This window comes from Ictidomys tridecemlineatus, chromosome 6, assembly GCF_052094955.1.
Source record: "Ictidomys tridecemlineatus isolate mIctTri1 chromosome 6, mIctTri1.hap1, whole genome shotgun sequence".
In the NCBI taxonomy this organism is placed as follows: Eukaryota; Metazoa; Chordata; class Mammalia; order Rodentia; family Sciuridae; genus Ictidomys; species Ictidomys tridecemlineatus.
The window spans coordinates 19115168-19142574 of record NC_135482.1 but is presented as its reverse complement, the minus strand read 5'-3'; the positions used below and the strand labels follow the sequence as shown (position 1 = coordinate 19142574).

Genomic DNA, 27407 nt, shown 5'->3' with positions numbered 1-27407 from the left:
AACCTTCTTGGAATGTATCACACATGAGCTTTTGAAAGACACCTAATATCTAAACCAGGGCAGTGAGCATTCATTGAAATTAAATGAGATAATATACAGATAGTATCTAGCATAGTGCTTGATGCATTGTGGCTAACTCTTCTTAAGATCAATGATCATACCTTCCTTATAGGGTACTTCCTTACAGGGCCAGATGTTTATAAGGGTTAAGTGAGAAAAGAGCTTGTGATAGTTATTGGCACACAGGTAGCTACCATCTTCATCAACATTATTATTATCTTCTTTATAGTCTCTATATAGTGTCTTGGTAATAAATTCTTTAAAGCTTGAATAATTTTAAAAATATTTATTTATTTTTTAATTGTAATTTGGCACAATATCTTTTATTTATTTATTTATTTTCAAGTGGTACTGAGAATTGAACCCAGGGCCTCACACATGCTAGGCAAGCGCTCTACTGCTGAGCCACAACCCCTGCCCCAAAGATTGAATAATTTTAATAAAATTTTTCTTCATTGACCCTTAGGTCATGATTTGAAATAGCTCAGATTTTCTTTATTTTCATCAGATGTAGGTGTTTTCAAAAGTTTTAGATCTGGACACTCATATACCGTAAGTGGAGATATAAAGTGGTATCACTGTTTTGGGGGACAGTGAACAAGACGTATATACATATATGTAAAACATTGAGATTAAACCTCATCCATCAGTATAATTCTTTACTTCTTGGAATTTATTCTAAGAAAATTACCAATTTACAAAAATGTTAGTAAAAAAATTTAGGAACAACCTAAATGCTCTTCAATAAAAACATGTTAAAATTAATTAAGGTTCTTAAACACATTAGAATATTGTACATTTATTAGAAATGATTATTTAAATCTATTATTTTCAACCCTTAAAGATTCCTGCAACCTGTCAATAAGAGTTCGTGTGCACATACATACACACCAAATTGCGGAGTAGCATCTTTATGTGACATTTGGTAGGTACAGCTGCATAAATAGCTATGCCTAGAGATGTCCTATGAAAATGGGGAGAATTTCAGTGGGTACTGTTTACCTTTGTATTTACTGTATTGTTTATTTTTTATAATGATTACATAGTCTATTAAAAAAAAGCCTTACCTCTGAAAGATAATAGGAACAGGATATACCTTATATAAAGGGTATATAAGGAACTGGTCATAGTGACTATCTCTAGGAAGAGAGAACTAAGGGGTGGAGGTGCATATTGTACCTATTACATTAAAAAATCATTTTCTTGAATTGTTTTCTCAAGTAGAAATTTAAACTAAAGCAAAGTAACTCCCTCCACCTCAGCTTCAGCAGATTATCTAAATAAATATTCTTGGGCCTGATAATAAAAACTTAGGGATCTGTGAAATTTAGACTGTCGACTTTTCAAAGAACCTGAATTAAGAATGGACAACTACTTCCTTTTTTGATAGTCTCCTTGAGAAACTTAGGACTGACTTCATGAATCTCCATGAAAGGAAGTTAAAAAAAATGAGTATGTTTGTTAACTTTGAGCATAGCCATGATTTTGTATGGAGAAATATACTTTGGAATTGTCAGACTTTCCTCCTTCTGTCATTTTTAAAAAAGAGAGATTAAAGAAGTCTGATCCTACTGATAATTTTGACCAGTTTATTTTCTAAGGAATCATTTTCTGAGTTTACTAAAAGTGAAATAAAATCATTTTTAAAGATATTTTCAGGCTGGGGATGTGGCTCAAGCGGTAGCGTGCGCTTGCCTGGCATGCGTGCGGCCCGGGTTCGATCCTCATACAAACAAAGATGTTGTGTCCGTCGAGAAAATAAATAAATATTAAAAAAAAAAAAGATATTTTCTCCCGGGCTATAGTTGTGGCTCAGTGGTAGACTGCTCATCTAGCATGTGTGAGGACCTGGTTCCCTTCCTCAGCACTGCATCAATCAATCAATCAATCAATCAAATAAAGGTATTGTATCAACTACAACTAAAATTAAGTATTTAAAAAAAGATATTTTCTCCCTAAAGTTGTGTACTTTTTAGTTAAATTCAAAGCAATAATCATTTATTTTATAATATTGAAATGGATGTCTAATAAAAAGAACCTTATGTCTTTTCCAGAATTTTCCAATGAGAAAAGTGCCTTGTAAGAAAGATGCTGCATCAGGTTCATTCTTTGCCAGAGACAATACGGCCAATTTTCTTCACTGGTGTAGAGACATTGGGGTTGATGAAACTTACCTCTTTGAATCTGAAGGTTTAGGTAAGTGGTATTGCTATCATTGTTAGAGTTTTTAATGTTTGTTAGGGTATTTTGTGTCCCTCCCTCCTAATTTTTCTTTCCAAATAAGGACTCAAAATTTCATCTTTCCAAATAGTGACTTACAATGCCATAGCTCAGTTTCTTAGAAAAATTTGTACTTTAATTTTATGTTGAACAATTGGAGAATCATATATTAAATTAAATACATTAAACTTTTCATTTATAGTTAAGTATTTTATATATTTAGAATGCCCCAATCATTTTATTTAATGAATTGGTTGTGGGAAGTTCTGGACTAATGCTTACTAATTAATGTTTTCATCAAGTTTACTTTACCAAGTTTAAATTACTAGTAATTTCTGTTTAATTGGATAATTACATAAATAATAGAAAGCCAAATGGTGTGTGTTTATAGTGTTTAGATTTACCTTGTAAACAACAGCTGCCAACTTGATTATCCAAATGGATTAATGTTTTTGATTATTCATTTTCGAAAAGTCATGCTTTACTGAAGAATTATTGACATTATTTTCTCATTTCCTTTAAGTCAATAGAAGCATCAGTATAGTTATTAAAGTGGTAGCTATTTTTAGACTATACATACATAGATACACACACACATACTTCAAAACATTTATATATGTATATACATCTGTATATATGTCTACAATACACAAGTAGAATTTACAATGCTTTGATGTGAACAGTAGCCTATCAAGGGTAGGCATGGTGGGAATCTGCCCTGGTAGGGAAAAGTTTTATCACTGACATTGTTTACAATTGCTAATTTTGTGGAGATAATAAAAGGCAAATTGACTTTTAATTGGTGTTACTATAGTCTTTAAATTTACTTCTGACAGTGCACATCCTTATCACCTGCACCACCGGATACTCCTATCTAGAGTAGAAGGAAGTGGGTTATTCTTTCACCCCTCAGTATACACCCTGCTTTTAGTCCAGGTGTGTTGATCACTGCTAATAATGTAGTTGATTTGATGGCACATCCAGCTTCTAGAAATCAAAGGGAAAAGGAAATGCTTTGCATTCTCTAGTTTCTAGTTTTCTGGCTCTGAAAGAATATAAGATTGTTGTATATTTTTCAATATCAGTAAGAGATATCTCTGATTATCCTGAAGCTCACTGTCAATACCAGTAATTCAGTTTTAGGCACTGAACTGATGATCTAATTTTTTTACTCTGCAAAGGCCTCAGCAACAAGCCTCTTAAATGATTACATTTTGCTAGTAACTCAAAGCAATTTAAGAGAAACAAATGCTAATTTTAGGTAATCCTAAGTGTTTGGAAAAACAGATTTAAAAAATTAGGATAAATTCATTTGTTGTTATGAATTTTAAACTTGAATATAGGCTTTCTTATTGCTTTGAAAAACAATAATTTGTGCTTTGGGTGTATTATAAAGTGCTATTCAGAAATCAAAGAACAAATGCCATTTCTGTTGGAGGGATCAGGGTACATAAAACTCACCACACATTATACATTATTAGATTCAGATTCAGAAATTTCCTAGAGTTTCTAATAAGGACCAGAACAGAAAGAAGATGATTTACAATTACTATATTGGTACATTTAACATGAATTCTGTGATCAGGACTTTTTAAAAAAATTTTTATAAACAGTATCTCTGTTTACCTTTATATTCTGAGTTACCTTTATATTCTCCTCTTCTGTTTTTGTGACGTTTAAGAGATAATGGCATATAGTCAAAGATAATTTAGGGTAAAATTGAGGTGATATATTTCTTCTAAGTATCTCCTATTGAGAGATCCGAAATAAAAATAGTGTAATATTACTAAGCCCTTAGTTTTCAAAAACTAAAATGCTATTATAATTGGATCCATGGTAAATGTTAATCCTTTTCTTTTTTAGCCAGTTTTAAAAAATATTTTATAGAAAATAACAATATGTGGAGAAAATAAAAATGTCTTTTCTAAATCTTTTCCAAACAAGTAAACCCACTGTCTCCATTGTTCTTTTCTTTCTCCCTTCCATGTCAAAAAAATTTCTAATTCTCCTCCTTAAAATATGTTTTTATTTTCCCACAGTTTTACACAAAGATCCAAGACAAGTATATCTTTGTCTGCTTGAAATTGGCCGCATTGTGTCAAGGTATGTATTCCACAATATTTCAGAATTTCAGTGTCATAAGCTCTTTTAAGTTACTTAATTTTAGCTTAGATAGAACATGGTTTTCTGAAATGAAAGAAAGTGATTCTTGATTGAAATGAAGTAACCTAATTTCCTATATTATCTTTCTTTTTGTGTCTTTATTTGTTCTATTTGCATGAGCATATGTCAACATTTGTTCCCTCATGTATCTTGCTTCATTTAATATTAAATTGTGAAAGTGATTACTTAAAATGTTTAGATTAAGAATAGGGCAAGGAAATGTAGTCCTAAAGCACTCCAAGGCAAAGCAATTTCTGAACACAGGATCTGACAAGAAGGATAAGGCTTGGTATGCCCTAAACCTTCTTTACTTTCTGGCTGATTTTAAAGCCAACGTTCAGGATCTCAGGAAGAATATAGAGAACTATAGTAACCAAATACATGCAATGATGTGAAAGTTGTAATCTTGATTTTTGGTAATCTGTGAGACATTAAAAAGGCACTTGTAGCACCACATAAAAATAAATAAATAAAGGTATTGTGTCCAACTACAACTGAAAAATAAATGTTAAAAAACAAAAATATTTTTTTAAAAAAGGCACTTCTAGATGTCCCAGTGAAACACTTGGTAGAAGAGAATCATATGATCTCTGCTCTAAAAATAAAAGGCAATCTATCTTGATATACAAGGAAGTTCTTGGTCCACCTTTGCTTGAATGATCAGATTTTCTGGCTTATTTTCAGATATGGGGTTGAGCCACCAGTGTTAGTAAAACTTGAGAAAGAAATTGAGTTAGAAGAGACCTTGCTTAATACTTCTGGACCTGAAGATTCTATCAACATACCAAAATCGTGCTGTCAGCATGAAGAGCTACATGAAGCTGTAAGTAATCACCATATTTTCTTTTGACTATCCTACCTGAAGTCTCATAGTTTCATGCTTTTCTATACTGCCACTGGTTATACTGTGTTTAAAAGAAAATATTTCTTATTCAGAATACCAGTTCTGAATAAGAATACCAGTTCTGAATAAGAATACCAGTTAATAATCCCCACTCTCTGATGGGTACTTTATCTTAGAGGAGATTTGTCATTTCTTGCTTATGATGAGGAATGAATATGTAATTGAGGAATCATGGGGCAAAGAGCCTGAAACCTATCATGAAGGGTACTATAAGCTGCAAAAATTCATTAATTCTTTTTTAAAAATATGATAGTATTATAATCTCACAAATGATAAGGATTACTCTCATGGTCATATAAAGGTTAAGTTGGTTTTATGGTAATAATCCAAATATAAGATGTTGAGAACTTGAATTTGAGCAGAAATGGGCAGAGAGCCAAAGGAACAATTATAAGCCATGTTTAGGAGATAGAATTGACAGGAATTAGTGACTGATTATGAGAGAAGGAGAAAATCTAAGGTGATTTCCAAGGTGAAGTAGATGATATACTGATACTTGGACAAAAAAATTGTAATGGAAAAATCAATTTTTTAAAATATTCCCTCTCATACAATCTTTACATATTTGTTAGACAATGGGTTACAATGGAAGATTTTCTTAACTTTACTTGTTCATTCTATAGAAGTTAATAGAATTACATTCCTTAGGCTGTGGGTCTCTGCAATGACTACTGTGTAAGTGACAGAGGTAAACCGAGTATCAAACATATTCCACTGATTGTTCTTTAGAGTAATTCAAAAGTTTATAGCATTTTATAGAAATGCTTAATGTCCAAAATTCTTTTAAAATAATGAATAAATCATTACTAATAAACATTTAGAAAGTATTGCTTTGATTGATTTGTTTAATATAACAAAAGTCATTGATAAAACATTCAGATAGCATTGCAAGACAAGTTTAAGATTATGTCAGCCATGCCTTTATCAGATCAAAATATATTTATCTACATTATTTTATTGATACATTTGGTGACCATAAGTAATCAATGCAGAAGTAATACAGCCAGTAAAAGGTAAAATTTATTTAAAATTTTTTGTAACCTTAAAGACTATAATAAAATATAAAGGAAATATCAGGAAAGTATTTTTATTAAGTGAGAAATATAGTATGTTAATTTCACTATTATTTAAAGACTATGAAATTTTTAGTAGGGAAATGGGCAGAGACTATGGTCACACAAACAGAAAGTACAATGTTGAAACTTGCTGATAATCAAGGAAATCAGATTAAAATAGCTCTGAAAAACCATTTGTCCCAATAGCAAACTTTCTTAAAATTATGAAACCTGGGCTGGGGATATAGCTCAGTTGTAGAGTGCTTGCCTGGCATAGCTGAGGCTCTGAGTTTGATTCCCAGTGTTGCAGAGGGAAAAAACAAAACAGTACCTGTAAATTCTGGTGAAACTACACTTAAGGATTGCTATTAGTAATGGAAAATGATGCATACTTTAAAAAAAAATTGACAGATATCATGAGCTACAAAAATATTCCTTTTCCATTTTATTATGATTGAAAACAGGAAAAACAAATAAAAATGCTTATTGCACTATTTATATTGGTAAAAATTGTAAGTAGTATAAAAAACTTTCAATGGGGAAATGGCTTAGTGAATTAGGATTCATTATCTTAACAGAATAATAATTTTATGTGGTCATCATGACAACTGTGTAGCAACAAAAAAAAATGTTTATTTTGTGAAAAATATGTATATATAGAAACAAAGAGAATGAAAATAATAGTAATGTATCATTGGAGATAATTTTTTTAGCTATTTCCTTTAGTATTCTGATATTAATTATGTAATAAGTAAAACCAGAAGCAAACACTTCTTATCCACAGTTCTTATTTTAGAGTCATTGTCTTATTGAGCTTATGGGTAAGTGCTGATGGTTAGCACTAGCAATATTGTACTACTCAGTGGTTATTTCAATATTTTAAACAAGGAAAGTGACTTCTGAGATCAACGTTCTTGCTATGGAAACTACAAATGAACACATTTCCTTACATATGTTCTATATGGATATTTTTATCGTCCACTTATAAATATATGATCTTGGGTAGATAATTAAGGCAATCAAATAAATTCCTCAGTGTTCAGCTAAATTGGGCCTACCTGAAGAGAATTTTTTTTAACATCATACCTAAGTTAAATTCAATTAATTTATTTAGATATCTTCTGTGTGACAAGTAATTGAGAAAAATATTCATGATCTTATTTTGCAAAATGTGATTTTAGAGAAAAGTCAAATATTTTTGATAGTGGCATATATATGACTTTTTTCAGACAGATTTTTAAAAAGTCTTCATTCAATCAATTTATTTTAATTTCCATGTTTTAAATATAGATCTCCCCCACTCCCCTGTAATGGGAACTGAACCCAGGGGCACTCTACTACTGAGCTATATACACCCTAGCTCTTTTCTATTTTATTTATTTTTTAAACAAATCCGACTTTTTTATACCTTTTTTTTTAAACAAATACAACTTTTTTTATACCTTTTTTTTTTTTCATTTTTATGTGGTGCCAAGGATCAAGCCCAGTGCCTCAAACATGCTAGGCAAGCGCTCTACTGCTGAACCACAACCATAGCCCCTCTTTCCTATTTTTTGTGGGGAGACAAGGTCTTGCTAAGTTCCCCTGGCTGGCCTCAAACTTTCTATCTTCCAGGCTCAGCCTCTGAGTAGCTGGGATTACAGGTGTGTACCCATCTTGAATATGGAGTTATTGAATTTCTTTTTATATTTACTGTGGTTCTACCATCTTCATTTTTCATTTACTGAGATAAAAATAATTCTTGAGGTATAGAAGTGGGGTTTTCCCCTGATTCCTTTCTCCTTAGCAGACTATTGAAAGAGAATAAACACTTTTAGAAAAATGCTTCTTGAATTGAAACTTTTAAGAATCTTACCTAGTCATGGGTGAATAGATAGGAATGTCTTTGTATATTTAAATAACTTTGAATAAATCTTAGTTTAGTACAATATTAAGGGAGAAGTTAAAATTCCTCCTTAGCCTTTATCTGGCCAGTTTTTGATTGGACACAAATGCTTAATTCCACAAGTCAAGCTTAATAATAGTCTCATATGTTTCCTTAAACTCACCAAATGTGTTTTGACTTGACCTCCCTGTTCCACATTTGCAGACCTTCTTCAGCTGTCATTAGCACAGTGCAAGCCTGACTGCATTTTGGGAAGAGAGAGAGAGGGAGGTCTAGATTCCATCACTGTTGGCTTTTGTGTTAGATTGGCAACATCTAATCTCAGTATTTGTTAATAAGTAAAGGAGAAGAGATACTATATAGTTAAACTTTTGTCTTTGTGATTTATTTTCCTATCAAATAACATTGCATTTTAACTTTAAACAAAATACTTTGTATAGTTAGCACCAAATTTTGTTACATATTTTAAATCTTAGGTTAAACATATTGCTGAAGATCCTCCTTGTAGTTGTTCCCATCGATTTTCTATTGAGTATTTATCTGAAGGACGATACCGACTAGGGGATAAAATACTCTTCATAAGGGTAAGTCTACTATTTACAGTCTATAAACACATAGATCTTGTTTTAGAATTGATTTTATTGCTTTACCAACTCCTTTGCACCCCCTTTGCTTTTAAAAAAGTTGGAATAAAGGATGCTATTAATGGAAGAATTTCACTGTACATCACCATAAGATGAAACAAAATGTCTAATAAGATTATTATCCATAATAAATAAAGAAAACAGAAACACTACAGTTTATAATGATATATACTTTGGGCCTTAAGCATAGGATCTTTTTTCTTATTGACATAGCATCAGTATGCGTACCAATCTGTTGATATATATGTTCATTACCTTTCTTTGTCCCATCTGCAATTGATTACTTGTCCCCTTTTCTGATTAACAGATTGAAATTTCACTTGTTTAGCATTCTTTTTACTTCTGATACAAGAGCTATTTTTCCTTGATCTATGTACATAAAAGATTTAAATATATAACTTCACCATCCATATTTTCTTCTCTTTCATGTGTTTTCATTCCATTTCCACCCACTGTCCTGCTTTCACAGAAACACCTGCATATACTTTCTTTTTTTAAAAAAAAAAACAACTGCAATTTTATTTATTTATTTGTTTGCTTGTAGTGCTGGGATTGAACCTGGTGCCTTGTGCGTGCTAGGCAAATGCTCTGTTACAGAGTCACATGCCCAAACCTCTTTCTGTCTTTTAATTAACTTCCTTTTTAAAGGCGATATGATATAGTGAATGGTGTACAGAGGATGGGACTTAGAGTTAAAATTTGTAGCTAATCTCATGCAGTTGTGTAGATTTACCAGCTGAGTGGACAGGAGCCTGAAATTCAGCCTGGTCTGTAAGAATCAGAGTTTGTCTTATCCCTGCAAAAGCGTCATTTGGGTTAGGGGCTGGCAACCCAGAACATTTGAGGTCAGGTTCAAATTTCTTAACCTCTCAAAGCCATAATTTTCTTATCTGCAAGGAAGAAAGAATAATAAATTAAATCCACATATTTTGAAGATTAAACTAATATATGAAAATAATTTATTAATTTATAAAATACAAGATTTTGTTTATTTTTATCTTTTTTCCCTAATTATTTTTTTCTTTAGTATGAAGCATTTTTTTTCACTTTAAGTCACCATTTCTCTTTCTCTTCCTCTTCTTCCCTCACTCCTCTTTCTTTCCTTCAGTATTCAATTCTTCATTGTATTGCTCTTGCAGTTTTGTATATTAACAGTTTAGATTTTTAGTATGTAAATAATATGTAAATATTTTCATTACAAATTGGAGGACTTCAGTTGTTATTTTCATAGTTTAAGACTCATTAAATTTATTATATTAACAATATAAGAGGGCTGGGGCTACAGCTCATTTGGTAGAGTGCTTGCCCTGAGTTCAATTCCCAACACCACCAAAAAAGAAAAAGAAAAACAAGAAAGAGACTGTCAATTTATAGTCAAGCTGTTGACAAATACTGAGTTTCATAGGTCATAGATGTAACAATTTGTGGCTGTTAATAAATTGTAACTCTAAACCTCATGCTTTTTCTGCTTTATTTTCCACTTTCTTTGGGGGGCAGATGCTTCATGGAAAACATGTCATGGTCCGTGTTGGAGGAGGCTGGGATACTCTTCAAGGATTTTTGCTTAAATATGATCCATGTCGAACATTACAGTTTGCTACACTAGAACAAAAAATTCTAGCATTTCAAAAAGGAATTTCTAATGAAAGTATACCTGATTCACCCAGCAGAACACCTCAACTTCCTGAAATGAATCCTTTGTCAGCAGTTAACATGTTTCAGAAACAAAACTTAAAGCCTAGCACGCCAGTTGGTATTCCAAGGAGCAAAGAAAAGCAGGTTCACCCAACAGGTGTATTGCTGCCTGCTTCTTCATTAAAAGGTAATACAGGCTCCATGTCAGTCCGTTCGAAATTTCCAGATTCTTCAGCATCTTCTCATCTCAAGCTCAAGTCTTCAAAGGGTGTAACAAAGAAACCACTTGCTCCTTCAAACAATGTTTCATCTTCCCTTGCTTCTTTAAATCCTGTAGATAAAAACACTTCTTCACCACCTTTATCAAGAACTGGACCTTGTGTATCTGAGTCAGTGAGAAAATGTGTCACATCCCCCAATACTCTTAAGGTCAAGGCTCTTCCAGGCCAGAAATCTACAGGTGTGCTTGAGCCTAAACTTTTGCCAAATAAGTGTTCTGGAAAAACTCAATCAAGGTACTTGAAACACAGTCACATTTCTTCTAGGGATGATGCATTATTTCACTCACCTGCACCTGTAAGTTCATCAAAGTGTCCACAGTTACCAAAAGCAAATATACAGGTAAGGCCTAAACCTTCTCCTTCTTTTCAGTCCCCTAGAAAAATGGCAAAACCCAGTTCTAAAACCACAGCTACAGATCTAGGAACACAGACTCAAGCATCTAATGGAAGCCTACAAACAGGGGCAATCCCAGCACAGAAACTTAAATCTGCCTTGAATTTAAATCAACCAGTTTCTGTATCTTCAGTTTGTCCTGCAAAAGCTGCACAAGAATTGAAAGATAAGAAGATAGTTTCAGGTGCCAAAAAGCAGCCTCAGAATAAAAGTACATGCCAGAAGACAGGATCCAGCTCCTCAAAGTCTCCTGGTCGTACCCCACTGTCCATTGTGAGTCTTCCCCAGTCTGCTGCCAAAACACAAACTGCACCAAAGTCAGCACATCCTGCCCCTAAGGGCCAGTATTCAGCTAAAGGGCCTCCAAAGAGTGGCAAACCCCAAGCTTCAACCAGGAAACCACCCTCATCTGGTAAGGGAACAGATAGTGGAGAAAAAAAACCTACTGCAAAGAAAAAGGAGGATGATGACCATTATTTTGTTATGACTGGAAGTAAGAAACCTAGAAAATAAATACATGTGGGTCACTTTAAGAAGTCAGAAGAAAGGAGCAAAATGAATGAGCTTCAAATCTTAAAGGTTTTTCCTGTTTGTGTTTGTTCAAATAGGTGCAGACATTAAATATAAGAAGGTAGGGGATGGAGGTGGAGGCTGGATTGAGGAGAAGGCTCATCAGAAGTCACATGTCTGAATTCACTAGAAGCTATCCTTCTGAGGCAAACAATTGTAGAATCACCAAAGGGTTCTTATTATTATAGACATACAGGTAATTTTTAAGCCATAGCATCTTGTTAATGTCTGTCTGTTAAGGGAAATGTAAAAGTCAAATAACACTACTAGAATTATAACTATAGTTGTTATATTTTTATTATAACTATAGTTGTTATATTTTTGAGTGGGTATTAAACATGGAGGTTTTATACCTGCTAATGGCAACACTGGTGCTTACATTAAGAGTTACTACATTTCAGTAAGAAAGCAACGGTTTTGCTTTTGTCCCATAAAAGGCACCTAATTTAATTTCCTCATCAGGATTACCTGATTCAGCAATACTAAGTACTAATGGCTGCTGCTGATTAGCATGGCATTACTCTGGGTTAGGTAGAATTCTTATTATTTAAATATTTTCAAGTTTTCCAAATCAGAAGGAGCTGATTCTTTTAATTTGGCTTATATTGGCAATGATATTTTATCACCAATATTTTGGTTAAAAACAATTAAATAAGCTTATTGAAATATAAGCAAATTTAGTAAAAGCAAAATAAGATTTTACATACATCATCTGTAAAAATTAGATACCTTATAATTTTAGATGGATGTTGTGCAGTATTAGAGCAGAAATGGATTTATTGGCTTTCATCACGTTACAGATATTTTAAATGCAATTCCCTACGAAAACATGTATGAATTTTTACATTAAAATATGTTTTAACAATCTTAAAATTAAGATGATATTAAAAGAATCTTTGAGTGATACTGTATATAAATTCTATCAAATATTATTTCTTTTGATAACCAGTTTTAATTACATTCTTCCAATTCTGTTAATTTTCTTTAATTAAATTAAAGCAGACAGCACCTATGCTGCACTTTGTTCTCTAGGCAGATACTTTCAAGAAACTACCCAGATTTTATATGAGTGTATAGACTCATCCACCCAAAGTGATAGTGGTAAATAATTTATTTAAGGGATTGTGACTATTTAAAAATTATTAATGTACTTTGAGAAATTTTAAGGGCACTTTTAATAACTTTATAGTATTATCACAGCATTTATGTTCAGCATTGAGATTTGTATTTCTCTATTGTTTTAAACTCAAGTATATTTTTTATAGGAACAAAATTATGTACAATCACGGAATAAGCATTTAAGTTGGCTACTAATATTCTATGGGTTATAATTTTTTTTATTAAAGTAAGTGATCTTTTTATTAAAATAAGTGATCTTTTGCCTGAGTATCACAGTTAAAAAGTCACGTTAGTTTTTTGAATAAGTGATTATTTTATTTATAAAATAAATAATGATTTTTTTAAAAAAGAGACAGCCACCAAATATTTAGTTTAGTTCCTCTATTCTGGACATTGAAAGAGATAATATTTACATCCTTGGGGAGAGAGATCAGTGTTCAAGAGGTGATAGAAGCAATGTTTTCAGTAATAAGAAATACTTAAAGCATCTTTCAAAGAGAAAGAATTTTACCTTCACAGAATTTTTTTCCATATAAGACCGACCAAACAATGGTTCTATATCAGTAACTTTTAGAACTTAGAGGAAAAAAGTAAACGGTATTATGGCTAGCCTGGAACCAAGTAGGTCTTTCAATCTTGTGAACATTAACTTTTGTGTTGAGAGAAATAAAAAATAACAGTATTTCAGAAGCACCTGACACAATTTCCAGAATTAACCAAAGAATTGTTTATTTCAAAAATCAGAAGTCAATTTACAAATGTATTCTTCAGCAATGGGGAATTTCTTTAGATATATTTATGTCAGATGAATTTGTACTTATATACAGCCTTCCTTTCCAAAATAAATGTTTTGTAAGAAAATAATGGCTGAAAGACAACTAATTTCTTCAAATATATTTTGAAGTTCTCCTAGGGAGCTGTGTTTGTAATCACTTTCACAATTTTTAAAACAGTTTCACATTGTTAAAAGTTAGAATAAAGTTTCCATTTCTTCTTAATATTAGTGCTAGACTTTATAGGTTCTTTTGGTATTTAATATTTAATAAAATGAATATTAAATTACTTAAATACCTCGAAGAAGAAATAATGTGTGCTTTATTTTAAAAAATGAAATAAGTTTTTGTTTTTTCTTATTATAATTTTTTAATATACAAAACTTAGGCTGGGGGTGTAGCTCAATGGCAGATTGCTAACATGTGTGAGGCACTGGGTTCAAGTGTCAACACCACATAAAAGTAAATAAATAAAGGTATTGTGTCCATCTACAACTAAATAATAATAATAAAAAAACCTTAATGGGGAAATGAAAGGCTGTTTATGTTTTTTTGGACTTCAAGTAAGTGTTCAAAGCTAATATCTTCAAAATGGCTTGATAAATTAGATGACCTTGAACTTTCCTCTCCATGCTGAGCCTCAATGAATAAGGAATTATTTGAAGAAAAACTACAGTTCCTTCTCCAATCTTTCCATCTTGGTCTGACTTAGTTAGTATCTATAACTTCTTTTTAAAAGGCTCAGTAGCAGATTTTTATGATCTATTCTTACATCCAGGTTCACTTACTGAATCCATGGGACTTCACATTTACATATATTCTTTTCTTGTGCCAGCAGTATTTGTATCTGATTTTAATTTATATTTTTCTCAAGTATTAAAATTTTAACATAATCCAAGGTCTCAGTTTACTTTTTTTGATGTATTCTGAATACATTCTAATCACTTGATTCATATGTGAAGTTGCATACATGAAGCATTCATAATTTGAGAATAGCTCTTTGGCTAATTAAAATGCCCCCTTTATACTTATCGAATATATTTTATGGTTTCTAAGATTATAAGATATTGCCATTAAGCAACAGTATTGTTCTCCCAAATTTCTGTATCTGCTAGAAGTTTGCTCCAGAAAGGCCAGACTCTTATTTAATAAATTTATTGTATTAAATTCTTTAGGTCACACTAGCATTGTATTCACAGAAGTCTTCTGATCCAGATTTCTATTATCCAGAATATTCTTACTTCACACTTTTGTGTGAAGTAAGAATATTCTGGAAAAACTCATCTTTTTCCTATATTCAAGACAGCAATTATAAAAAGCATTGATTTAATATGTATTTCCTATGATATTTTCAAGAAGAAAACACACAACTAACACAGAATTTTCATATTTTCCTAACCTTTTGGAGAACATAGACATTTTAAATTTAGATTCATTTTATAAAATTTTGGAGAATATTATAAAATATTAAAGCATTTTCCAGTAAATCTGAAAATACAAAAATTCATGTTATTACATTAAGCTGTTATACAGTAGACATACAGTTTTGTCCTTGTATAAAAACACAAAGACTCGATCTTGATGAAACAATACATTTTAAAGATTTAATCTATAAACAATTTAATCATAAACAGATTATTAATATTGGTATAGCCATAAAATACCATACAGTTATTGAAAATTATATAGATGTTAATTTATTTTAAAGTAGTACATTTGGAAATGAAGTAATTTGTTTTGAAAGACTGCAATGATAAACAATGAATACATAATAGTTCTAATTTTCTGCCTTTGGCCAGGGATAGCATACTGCCTGTTATAGGATGTAGTCTCCCTAAGTGTTTATCTGTTATAATTTACCTCTTGTGGCTAGTCTCTTAGAACAACTGATTTTCTTAAGTTACTTTAAATTGTTTCTCAAATTATCATATGGAAAGGAACAAATAAAGTGAATGAATTGAAGTTGGATGTGACTACTAAAGATGTCCAATAGTCAACTGTGGCAAGTGTTGAAATGCTTCTGCATCTACTCAGATTGCTTAGTAATACTGCTTAGTGTGGAGGATGCCTTGGGAGATGGATAAATAGGACCGTCATGGTATTTAAGATACTTGGGTTTATGTGGTACTTCACAAGTTACAAAACACTTCTAATTACATAACATTGAATCTTCCCAACAATTTAGTGAGATAGATATTATCTTTGTTAGAATATAAGGCAGGATTTTCAGCTATTTAACACTGCGTTCCCAAGGTCTAAACCAATGCCTGTTATATAATAGGCATTCAATAATTATTTGTTAATGGATAAATGAATGAACTCACTTTTTATAAATGGAGAAACTAAGCCTCAAGAGAACTGGCAGTGAACGCAAAAAATACCTATTGGAATTGATTAATTGAATCTTGGTGACTTTGCTTATACTTTCCCATAAATTGTTTAGTTGCTTCATGTTAATGTGATTCAGAAAATAGGATTTATTTGACATTTAAAAAAAATCTATAATATCATTCCCTATTTTTTTTCATTATTTCTTAGAAAAATCTTTTTTTTTTTAAAGAGAGAGTGAGAGAGGAGAGAGAGAGAGAGAGAGAGAATTTTTAATATTTATTTTTTAGTTCTCGGCAGACACAATATCTTTGTTGGTATGTGGTGCTGAGGATCGAACCCGGGCCGCACGCATGCCAGGCGAGCGCGCTACCGCTTGAGCCACATCCCCAGCCCTCTTAGAAAAATCTTGATTTAATTGTTTATTAATTATTGTAGATATAAAAATTTAGAGATTAATTAAAGACCATATTTTTAGTTTAATAGTGGTTATGTTTTTAGTTTAATTGGTGGTTATAAAGCACCTTGAAATGTTTACTAGATTATTCTTGGAACAATGGAATAGTTGCCCTCAGTTCTTAGGTCAGTACAATAAAATAAATTTCATGACAATGCAATGGAGGTAGATGTTGATAAAAGGTAATGTAGGTGGTCCTAGAACTTCCTCTTTAAAAAAATATTTAAAAATGATTGTCCTCTGAGCCAGCAGATTTCAGCTTTTTCCAAAGGGAATAAATTGAAATTTTCACACAGCCTTGAGAATGTGATACAGAGTTGTGTTATGTAGATCCTTTCAATTATTCATTGCATCATGCTGTGTTCAGGAATCCAATAAATAATTGTTGAAGAATAGATCAAACTGTGGTATATATTGAAAAAGGAGTAGAATGTGATGTTTTCAATTTTATTGTACTCCCAAGTATTGAAATATGTTGGAGGCAAACTGCTATTTGCCATAGTTTCTGTTTACCTCAGGCATCAGCAAAAGCATTTTTTGAAGTTCATGAAGCCTCAGGACTCCTTACAGATTTAAAAAAAAAAAATCAACCCTGCTGAGAATTATAGCCTTTGAAATCTGTGAGGCTCAAAGGGCAAGTTTAGAGGGATAATAGTTTGGAGATTTAAGGGGATATTCCAGCAGGAGCTGGGAGCTGGATGCTGTTCCTTTGACTTTGTCCACTCCTCCTGCGGATCCTATCACCTGGCTGACAGTTATCCTTCATATCTCAGCTTAAGTATCACTTACTTGAAAGTTTCCAGATCCTCCAAATCTGGGTTGGATGCCTCCAGTGTACTTTTCTTCCTACCTTACATTGATTTTCTATCATTGCATTGTTTCTTACACTTGAATAACCCCTTAACTTATCTATATCTCCCACCAAACCTAGAATGGAAACTGTCTCATCACTGCATCTGCTATGTTCAGATAGTGCCTAAGTGTTTATGGGAGTCAGGAGGGAAGGGAATCTCCTTTCACTGGCAGAAATAAGCCCTCAGTACATGTAAAGTGAACCTCTAGCTTAGTTCTGTTGATTCACCTATAGTGCAAGGATTTTTCTGAGAAGATGTCATGGTACAATTTGAAAAAACTTACTTTCTGAGAGGAGAAGAAAAGAGGGCATTAATAAGAGAAGCTTTGAGGTTATGGATTTGTTTACTCAAGTACTTTAATACGTACTAGAGATTGTAACATTTATAGAAGAAAAAGTTATACTCCATGTATGCATAATATGTCAAAATACACTTAACTGTCATGCATATCTAAAATGAACAAATAAAAAAAAGGTTGGAAACATCCCCATTTACCATCCAGATTTTTTATTTTTAGTTGTAGATGGACACACAATATCTTTATGTGCTAAGGATTGAACCCAGTGCCTCATACATATGAGGCAAGTGCTTTACCACTGAGCTATAACCCCAGTCCCTGTGTTTTTATTCTAAAAGATTTATTTTCAGGGTTGTGAAAAACTACTCAGAGCATACATACTGACTTAGATTAGCCAGTGCCTGCTGCTGCCTAATTTCATACTCACTCTGAACGGATGAGGAAACTCAGGCCAGGTAGTTTGTTTATATAGTCTATTAGTTTTAATTCTTTAAGACCAACCTTGGATCAACAAAAATAGTAGAGGAAGCCATCCCAGGAAGCTATATGAGGCATCTAGGGTGTGATCCCAACAGATTCTCAAATGCATTGTTCTAGCCCAGCCGGTTCCCTCTATTTATAATAGGTTCTAAAGCAGTCCTCTTGGGCCAAAATGCACTAAACACCAATTATTAATTTGTTCACTCAGCAAACAGTTTTTCTGACTCTGTACTTTACGCTCAGCATCAACTTACATGCTCCATGCTAGGTATATAGTGGTAAGACCAATTGTTACCCTCAAGAAAATTAGTCATCATTCAGGTAGTTTAAGAAAAAAGTATGAAGTTTATTTAGCTTGTAGCCCACTCAGTTCTTTCTTTGTGATTTATTTTACTCATGGGATTAAAACCTCCATGAAAATAGCTTGTGTTTTCAGATCAGGACCCCAAAGTAGTGGTGGTGAGGGAGGAATAACTGATATTTGTGTTCAAGCCTCAAGAACAACAGTCATTTAGTGCTAAGGCTTTTTACTCAGAAAATAGAACAGAGACAAGACCTAAATAGGTTATTGAAACAAAGAAATCTGATCTTTCTCTGGGTGAGCCATTAGTTTAAAAATCAGGAAACATCTCTGATACAAGGATGCTTCTCTATTTCCTATGACACTAGCCCCAGCCCCCTCCACTAAGCTGCACCTCAGTCTTATCAAGTGCACTACAGTGAGAAAGAAGGAATCTCCAACCTGCCCTGTGGTAGGCTGGACTCTGTCCAGCCATTTCAGTTAGTGAGGGAAGCACAGCCTTGAGCAGATGTTCCCTGTGATTTGACATCCCAGTGCCTTGTCCTGCTGCCCCAGCAGATGTCAGAGGAAACTGTTTCATAAAAATGTATTTCTATGAATCACAGAAGAATACCTTCTTGGCTTCTAATCTTCCTGGCTGGCTCATAACCCAAAGGAACCAAAGGCATCCAGTGATTACTTGTGTATTTAGTTCAGTTCTTTGGTTTGGAGAAGCATTCACTTCAGCCTTCTTTTATAGTGGGTGGTTTTATGGCTACAGCCAAAAGGACAACAGGAATCTGGCAGCCACTCAGAAATACCTGGACAATGAGCCTCACAGAAATTTGAATTAAAAGACTCATTCAAAAGCCCAGGGAGTTCTAGGGCTAGGGTCACCTTATCTCTTCATCGGAGCCTGAGTTATACCTCTTGTTTTAAAAATTTCTTAATTTGTTCTAATTAGTTATATATAACAGCAGAATGCAATTCAATTCATATTACACAAATAGAGCACAATTTTTCATGTTGCTGGTTGAACACAGAGTCATTCATGTGTTTAGGGTAACGATGTCTGTCTCATTCCACCATCTTTCTTACCCCTGTCCCCCTCCTTTCCTCTCTCCCCTTTGCCTTATTTAAAGTTCATACCACCTCTTCTTTCTGGTGTTCTGCTACAAACCTTGCTAACCTTCAGGCATTGTGTATTTTCTTAGAAAACAAACAAAAAACAAAATACTGATACCATTTTCCAGTTCAAAGTCTCAAGACAGAATCTGACTATCAGACCACTGCTTAGGTCAACCAAGGAACTGACTACCCCTAGATCATAGAGATATCCACCCTTTGCCAATCAGCTTGTGATTAATAGGTCACATAGTTTAGACCATGGTGACCCAAACCTACATAGTTTTCCTTAAAAGTCTGGGAATGTCTGCTTTGTCTTGTACTCTAGGAAAACAAGTCCTGAGTTTGGTAGGCACTACCTAAGGGGGTCTTTTGTATCAAGGAGCCTTCGATTTCCAGCATTGACCTTTTAGGTCATCAAGACCAATATGATATGGTTATGTCTCCTGGATCATCTCAAATTCAAATGTGCACTTTTTGTGGCTAGAAATGCTCAAATACATGGATGTTACTTGTCATTAGTATTTACATCTGCAAGGCTGTGTTATCTCTGGATCCTGGAAAATCACAAATCTTACCTAAATGACCAACACTGGGATCTCCCAAAGCCTTTTTCTGAGTGGGAGATAAAATGTTCTAGACCCTTGTTGCTACCCCAAAGCAACAAGGCCAAGTCACCATGGACTAAAATCCCTGAAACTGAACTAAAATAAGCTTTTGCTGCTGCTGCTACTGCCTTTTTTTTTTAGGGAGGAAGTTACCAGGGATTGAACTCAGGGTACTCAACCACTGAGCCACATCCCCAGCACTTTTTTTTTTTTTTTCTGCTTCTGGATTTATTTGTACAAATAGCACAGGAGGACACCAGTTCTTGTAGACAGGGGCTCAGGGGTCACACCAGGCCTGTCCTCACATTCACAGAGGCTTTTACTGTGGACCCTTCACAGGGACCTGGGCACCCTTGAGGGTCTGTGTACCTTTGGGAACAGGAGCTGGAGCCAGAGCTGGAGCTGATACTGGAGCTGGAGTTGCAGCCTGTGTCTTGGCTTGGGCTTGGGCTTGGGCTTTGGCCAGCTGAGCCTGCAATCCCTGGCCATGTGGGTACAAGCATACTTCCCATGCCTGGGATGGGCAAGCAAGGCAAGGTGATCAAGCTTGTGGCTGGCACCCTTTGGCATCTTGGGCTTAACCTCTTTAGGCTTTACAAGGGCCTTGACAGCCTTGGCACGCGCTTTTATGGCCTTGGCATTGTTTACCTGCATATTTTTTAGGCTCTGCTTGTTTTGCTTCTTGGCAAAATTCATATTTCTCAGGAATTTGGGGTCGACCTCCTTAGGAGATTCATATCTTTGTGATCCATATTTCTTGATTTAATTTCTGTGCCATTTTGGGGATTGGTTATGTATGGTGTGGTTCTTGGACTTGGTCATGTCTGCATTGTAAGCTGCTGCTCCTGGAGCGGTTGACACCAGAAGAGGAAGAGCCCCATTTTGTATTTTATTTAGAGACAGGGTCTCATTGAGTTGCTTAGCAGCTTGTTTTTGCTGAGGCTGGCTTTGAATTCTTGATCCTCCTGCCTCAGCCTCCCAAGCTGCTGGGATTACAGGTGTGTGCCAGCGTATCTGGCATCCTTTGCTTCTTTTAAATTGATTTTTTGTCAGGTATTTGTTATGGCAGTGGAAATCTAACATACTCAGTTCCCAGTTTCCAGTGGTGCTTCTCCAACTTTCACACTACAGTGTTAAAAATAGCTATTGATTCAGTTTGTTAAAACTTTCAGTCATCAGTACTTGGGAATCATCAAGTTAAAACAATGAATTGGTTAAATTTTTCTATTGGTGTTTTGGTATTTTACACATATATTCTGAGGTTTACAGAGTTTATTTTGTTAGACATAATCATTCTTATCCCTTAATTCTATTCCAATATGACTTTCAAGGAGTCGATGAAAGTGTCAAAGGTCTTTTAGCTATCCTGAATCTTTGATTGTTTCTTCCTCCCAAGAAGTCCCTATTAGATGAATTTTAATATAGATGAATTTTAATTTTAAATTTAATTTAAACACAACTGCTTAAGGTAATTAAGATAGGTTTTTATTTAACCACACTAGCTTTGAAGCTAGTAGAGATGTAAAATATATTCATTGCTTACCATGCCTATTTACCTCCTTATCCAGCAAAACTTTGCCATTCTTTACATCCTTATTATTTAAATGAGTGCAACAGAGCCATTAGTAGTTTTCACCATTATTATTTAGAGATGTTTCCTAAAACCAGAAGGGGTTCTGAGATCACACTTTGTTAGAATTCACTTTTCACAAGACACTGTTCTAAGTGTTTTATGTGTAGTAACTCATTTAATTTTTACAAATTTATGAGGTTTGTTCTTTTATTACCCCTGTTTTATAGATGAGGAGACTGAGGCACCTAGAAGCTCTTTCTTCCATGCCTCTGTTCTATAGTTTGGATGTTTGTGTGCTTTCACAATTCTTATTGGAATTGAACCCCTAATACAACAGTATTAAGAGGTGGAGTCTTTAGGAAGTGATTAGGCCATGATGGCTCCATTCTCATCCATGGGATTATTAGTGCCTTATAAAAGGGCATGACTGAGTGAGTTCATCCTTTGCCATGTGAGGACATAGCATTCTTTTTCTCCACAGGACACAGCAACAAGATGTCATCTTGGAAGCAGAGAGAGAAAAGTTGCCAGATACTGAATCTGCTGGCTTTTTGATCTTGGACTTTCTAGCCTCCAGAATTGAAAGAAATTTTATATTGTTTATAAACTACCAAATATATGGTATTCTGTTATAGCAGCACTAATGGACTAAGACATTCTGCTCATTGAAGACAGACTGACACTAATTCATCTCTCACTTGGTTATGAGCTCTTTAATTTTCTCCAGAAGTGATTTCTGCTGGGAAGAAAAATATGCTGGTGATGTCTGTTACAAACATCTTACAGTTAGGTGGGGTAACCTCCTATCTAGTGTGCCTGATATGTGGTATGCCAGCATGCATGGGGTAATTTAACCCTGAGGCTTATCCAGAGCCCAAACCAACCAACTATAGCCTCACTTACATCATTGATTTCTCTCTTTTCCCATATTTCATCCTTAATCCTTTGTTCTCTTATTATACTTTTTTTCACCACACTCCCTCAAGTTACCGCAATGTGTTGGTTAGGATAAGCTGGGCTTTGCTGCAAAAACAAAATATCTGTGACTTGTAGCTCATGTTAGGCAACCATTAGGGCAACTGGGTCCCTCTCACAGAGTTCAGGAACTCAAACTGAGGGGAATTCCATTTTGACAAATACTTCAGCAATAACCTTGGTAGGAAGAAGTGGGTATTAGAATGGCCAATCTTTCCTTTCTGAAATCAGAAGTGTGGTCCTCCTGCCACACTTCTGATTTTTCTCTGATCTCTTACTTCTGTTTTCAGACTTGTCTTCCTTATTTGCCTTTTCAATGTAGCTATTCCCTAAGAACCACTCCTTGGCCCTGTTTTGGCAAATAATTCTCCCTCTTGGCAATTTATTCCAAAGTGTGGTTTCCAGTACTGTTTTGTTATAAAGGGTTTCCAGATCTTTGCAGCCCAATTTGCCTGAGCCACAATTCCATTGTCCTGTCCTTCTGTAACTACTTCAAAATCCCTTTTTTACTAAGAACTTTCTATATTCACCAAATCTACGATTCTTCCTGACTTCTCTATTTCTGTCCACATCCCCTTTTCTCCCCACATTGAAAGCTCTCAAGTTATTTTAGACTGTGTCTCAAGTCCACCTGCTTCTTTCTGTTACTGCTCAAGTCGTGGTCTTCTCACCTCTCTCCTGGAAGACAATAGTGTTCCAGTAGCTCCTCAGCTCCACTTTCAACTTCTCTCTGATTCAAAGCCTTGAAGGGCTTTAGTGGGGCACTTTTCACAAGGGATATTGGGTTAATGGCATCCTCTGGAGCTATAAGGTGTAATAGCTCTGCAGTCGTCACCCAAAGGATCTCACATGCAAAGCACATGGTAATCCACCTGTAGTTCAACTTGAATCCCGACACACAATAATAATGTGTGACAATGGACAAAGTAGGACAATAAAGGACTGCTGCAATATCTTCCTTGGCTTCCTGTTTCAAACTGAATGAGGGCCACACTACCTTAACTCTTTCTCGATGGTCACATGGAAGTTATTCTTTTTCTAAATTTCCACACCTCTCGCATAGCACCAGGTAGCACTTATTCTGCTGCATTATCTTGATTTAAGAACACACGTACTTGATGAGTGAGAAGTTACTTCTGATTTGAGGGAATAAAATAATAAAAACCCATTTATTGCAAATGATGGAAAAACCCATCCTTATAAATGGCTTAAAAGGAGACTCTCTTGGCTCATATCGATGAGAACTACAGAGAGTTTATCCGACTGTCTTAGGCATAGCTGGATGGAGGCCTTGACTGAGATTTTTAGGACCCTTCCCTCTCTTCCATTTGAGGAAGCTGAAACCACAGCAGGCCTGTCTGGCAGGAGCTGGAGCCAAGGAGAAAAGGCAGCTGCTGCCAGAGATGCTGTTCAAAGCAGCAAGAGAGGAAGAGAAATATTCTGGTTTCTCCCTTTTCCTGTCTTTAATGGCTCACTGGTGCCTTCCCTGATTGACTCCGGAGTTTGGGGAACTCAGCCTGTATGGCTCAGAGCACAGTGTGGGAAGGGAGAGAGGTGTATCTGAGAGCAACGAGGCAATCCACCAGCGCAAGTCATTTAAAGCCACACAACAGACTAGGGATACAGCTCTTTGCTAGAGTATATGCCTAGCATGTGGGAGGCCTTGGGTTCAGTCCCTGGCACTACTATTCTCACAATCACATCCCCCACCCAACTGTTAGAGCAAAGTCATATGACGGTAAGTGATGAAACTTGGTCTTGAAATCATAGCTGGAGCTCTGAATCCTGCTATCCTGTGCTGCAAGGTGGTACAAAAGAGCATTCCAGCTGAAGCCATCTGTGTGAGCAAAGATTCAGGTGGAAAATTCTGGAATGTGCATACAAATAGCAGAGTTTCTTTGAGTTGCAGGGAAAGGTGCTAACAGGAGAACAGGTGGAACAGGGGTCCATGCTGCAGAAAGCCTGTAGGACCCAGTTGAAGACTGTGGCCTTTGTTCAGGAAACAAAAGGGAAGTTGTAAGAAAAGAAAGAGTTAAGGTAACTAATCTATAGTTATATAAAGGTCAGAAGCAGGAAGGAAATATGAGGATTCTGATACAAATTGAAATAATTCTAATGAATTCAAATAACAATTTTTTTTTTATGTTGTTTCTTTTTTTTTTTTTTATTGTTGGTCGTTCAAAACATTACACAGTTCTTAATACATCATCTTTCACAGTTTGATTCAAGTGGGTTATGAACTCCCAACTTTACCCCGTATACAGATTGCTGTTTCACATCAGTTACCCTTCCATTGATTGACATATTGCCTTTCTAGTGTCTGATGTATTCTGCTGTCTGTCCTATTCTCTACTATAACAATTTTTTTTCTAATTTTGGGGTGGTTGCTAACTTTGATATTGGTAACAGAATTTAGGACTGAACACTTCTTCATTCGAAGGTCTACTATGAACTGGGCACTGTGCTGGGGTTTAGAGTTATGTCAACTTGAATCATTGGTTGGGCTATTTCAATATTTTTCTTGTCTTTTGAAGTTGTAGGAGAGTGCCGCAGGTAATAACCTTTGGTCTGAGAAGAGATCTGATGTCCAGAGAGTACATAGATGGTTGTTCACTTTGTGGTTTTAAATCTCAAGGTCATAGCTCTGGTTGGTTTTATTTGAAGTTAAGTGGCTTAACCTCACTTGCAAATGATATTGATAGAATGTGCACACATTCAAAAAAAGAAGTGTTGGCAAAGAAGGAAATTGCCTCTGAGTGAGGGCAGTAAACTGGGAGATTTTGCATCTTTCATGGGGGTAAGATTGATTAGTCATTAAGCCCCTTGATGCATTCTTCTGTTTTTATAAATCATGAACTGCAGATACTTGTTATTTAATACTAAGCATATTACTGCCATCTTCAACAACCAGGTACACTAAATAAATGCCAGACTATGATATACACATTAGGCATGTCACAGAGGAGCACTATAAATTATATAAACTGGATATCTACTGAAGGGTAATTTTTAATTTTTAATTAATAAACAATGGGTTAATAAATATGATTTCCTAGGTGATTGGAACATGTAGTCCATCCAACACCCTCTACCCCACAAGCTAACACAGTTCATTGTTCATTGATTCATTCATTAACCATTTGTTTAGCACTCATTATCTTCCATGAATATGACAGAGATTTACGAAATGTTCGTATGTGTTTAACTTTGCATAATGGTAAACAAAACAGACTTAGGTTGACTTCTTGTGGAGCTTAAAGACTCATGGAAGACCATGCTGTCAAAAGGCTCCTAGTTATCAGGAAAAACAGATTTGTCTAAGTGCAACTACAGGCATTGTGATGAATGGGTGACAGTTTTCCTTGGGAATGAGTGGTGATTTTTCTGAATGTTCAGGAAAGGCTTTTTTAAGAAGTTAAACAGTATTTGGGAACAGGAGAACAGGAGTTTCCAGATATTTGGGAAAATGTATTCTAAGTAGACAGAGTTGCATGATGCTGAGGAATAGAAATGTGAACTATCAATTATGATCTGGGATATAGAGCTCTGGGGGTGTGAGAGCAGGTGGGCAGAGCCAGGTCATGTGGACCCTTAATGGAGCACATTATGAAGTTTGGATTTTATTGTGAAGAGGAGGAGGATGAATATGAAACAGAGGAATGACATGATTGGATTTATCCATCAGCATTGTGACTCCAGGAGCTACTAAAGAGATAGGTTCCATGTAACTTGGCCATTCTCTAGCTGCATGTGCATGCGTATGTGTGTGTGTGTGTGTATGTTAGTAGGGGTCCAGGACGCTCCCTGGATTCTGGGTATTTGCAGCATCCTCTATTTGACTCCAGGCTTTTCATATTAAACACATTCTGCAGTGTGTTTAATACAGACCTATCTTCCAGGGACAGATCTTTTGCCATGCTGCTTCCTTGCTCCAAGACCTTGAGTCAGTATTTCTTACATCACGAATGATAAGTTTTGAACTTCCTTCCAAGGCCTTTCATTGGGTTTCCTCCATGGTTCCAATTAAAAATCTCTACTCTCTTTAACGCTCCTCTTCTCATTGTTGTATAAGCATTTCAGTCTCCCATCTCAGTGTGCTTGATGTTTTCCCAACAGATACCTGACGTGCACCATCCTGCAGGGCTGACTAGAGTCTCATCTGCATGCAGCATTCTCTGGTCACTTCACGTCTACTTGGTCCACTTGAAGCTATGCATATAACATGAGAATATAAGTTTCATGAGGGAGAAGTTTTTTCTATTTTGTATACTGCAATATTTGCACACTTGCAGCAGTACTTTGAAGGTGATAGGTATCAACATTTGTTGAATGAATGAATGAGCAAAGACTACTGGGTCTTCTACAAAAACTTAAGAAACACTATGTGGAACAGAACACTTAATGAATCCTATCATTCATTTAGCCAACAAGCAAGTGCTAAGTAAATGTTATGTGGCAAACATTGTGTTGGGGTCTGAGTTTTTAAGAAATAATTAGACCCGGAGTTCATCCTCAAGGCTTGCACTGTGAGAACAAATTTATTATCCACAGAATCAAAATCTGCTGAATATTTACATTGTCATACATACATAAATCAGGGAACAGTAACGAGCAGTAAATTTTTGTTGAAAAGATAATAAGAATTTCATATACCTTAGATTTCAGCATTTAAAAAGTCTCATTATACCAAGCTCCAAGAAGATATGGAACAACAGCAACCCTCACT

General features: G+C 34.9%; 1 protein-coding gene and 1 pseudogene across 2 annotated transcripts in view; one reads left to right on the top strand and one right to left on the bottom strand.

Moving 5' to 3' along the window:
• The window catches only part of Gas2l3 (growth arrest specific 2 like 3), a 32504-nt gene extending 17908 nt beyond the window's left edge, over positions 1 to 14596 (top strand). For both annotated transcript variants that reach the window (XM_005322370.5, XM_021724482.3), the window contains exons 5-9: positions 2115 to 2256; positions 4320 to 4383; positions 5128 to 5266; positions 8764 to 8871; positions 10429 to 14596. In XM_005322370.5, the coding sequence (XP_005322427.2) occupies positions 2115 to 2256; positions 4320 to 4383; positions 5128 to 5266; positions 8764 to 8871; positions 10429 to 11754 (1779 nt within the window). In that variant the 3' untranslated portion in view covers positions 11755 to 14596. The remainder of the gene's footprint in view (positions 1 to 2114; positions 2257 to 4319; positions 4384 to 5127; positions 5267 to 8763; positions 8872 to 10428) is intronic.
• Positions 14597 to 20452: 5856 nt separating this feature from the next.
• LOC110597858 (large ribosomal subunit protein eL29 pseudogene) lies at positions 20453 to 20955 on the bottom strand (annotated as a pseudogene).
• Between the last annotated feature and the right edge of the window lie 6452 nt (positions 20956 to 27407).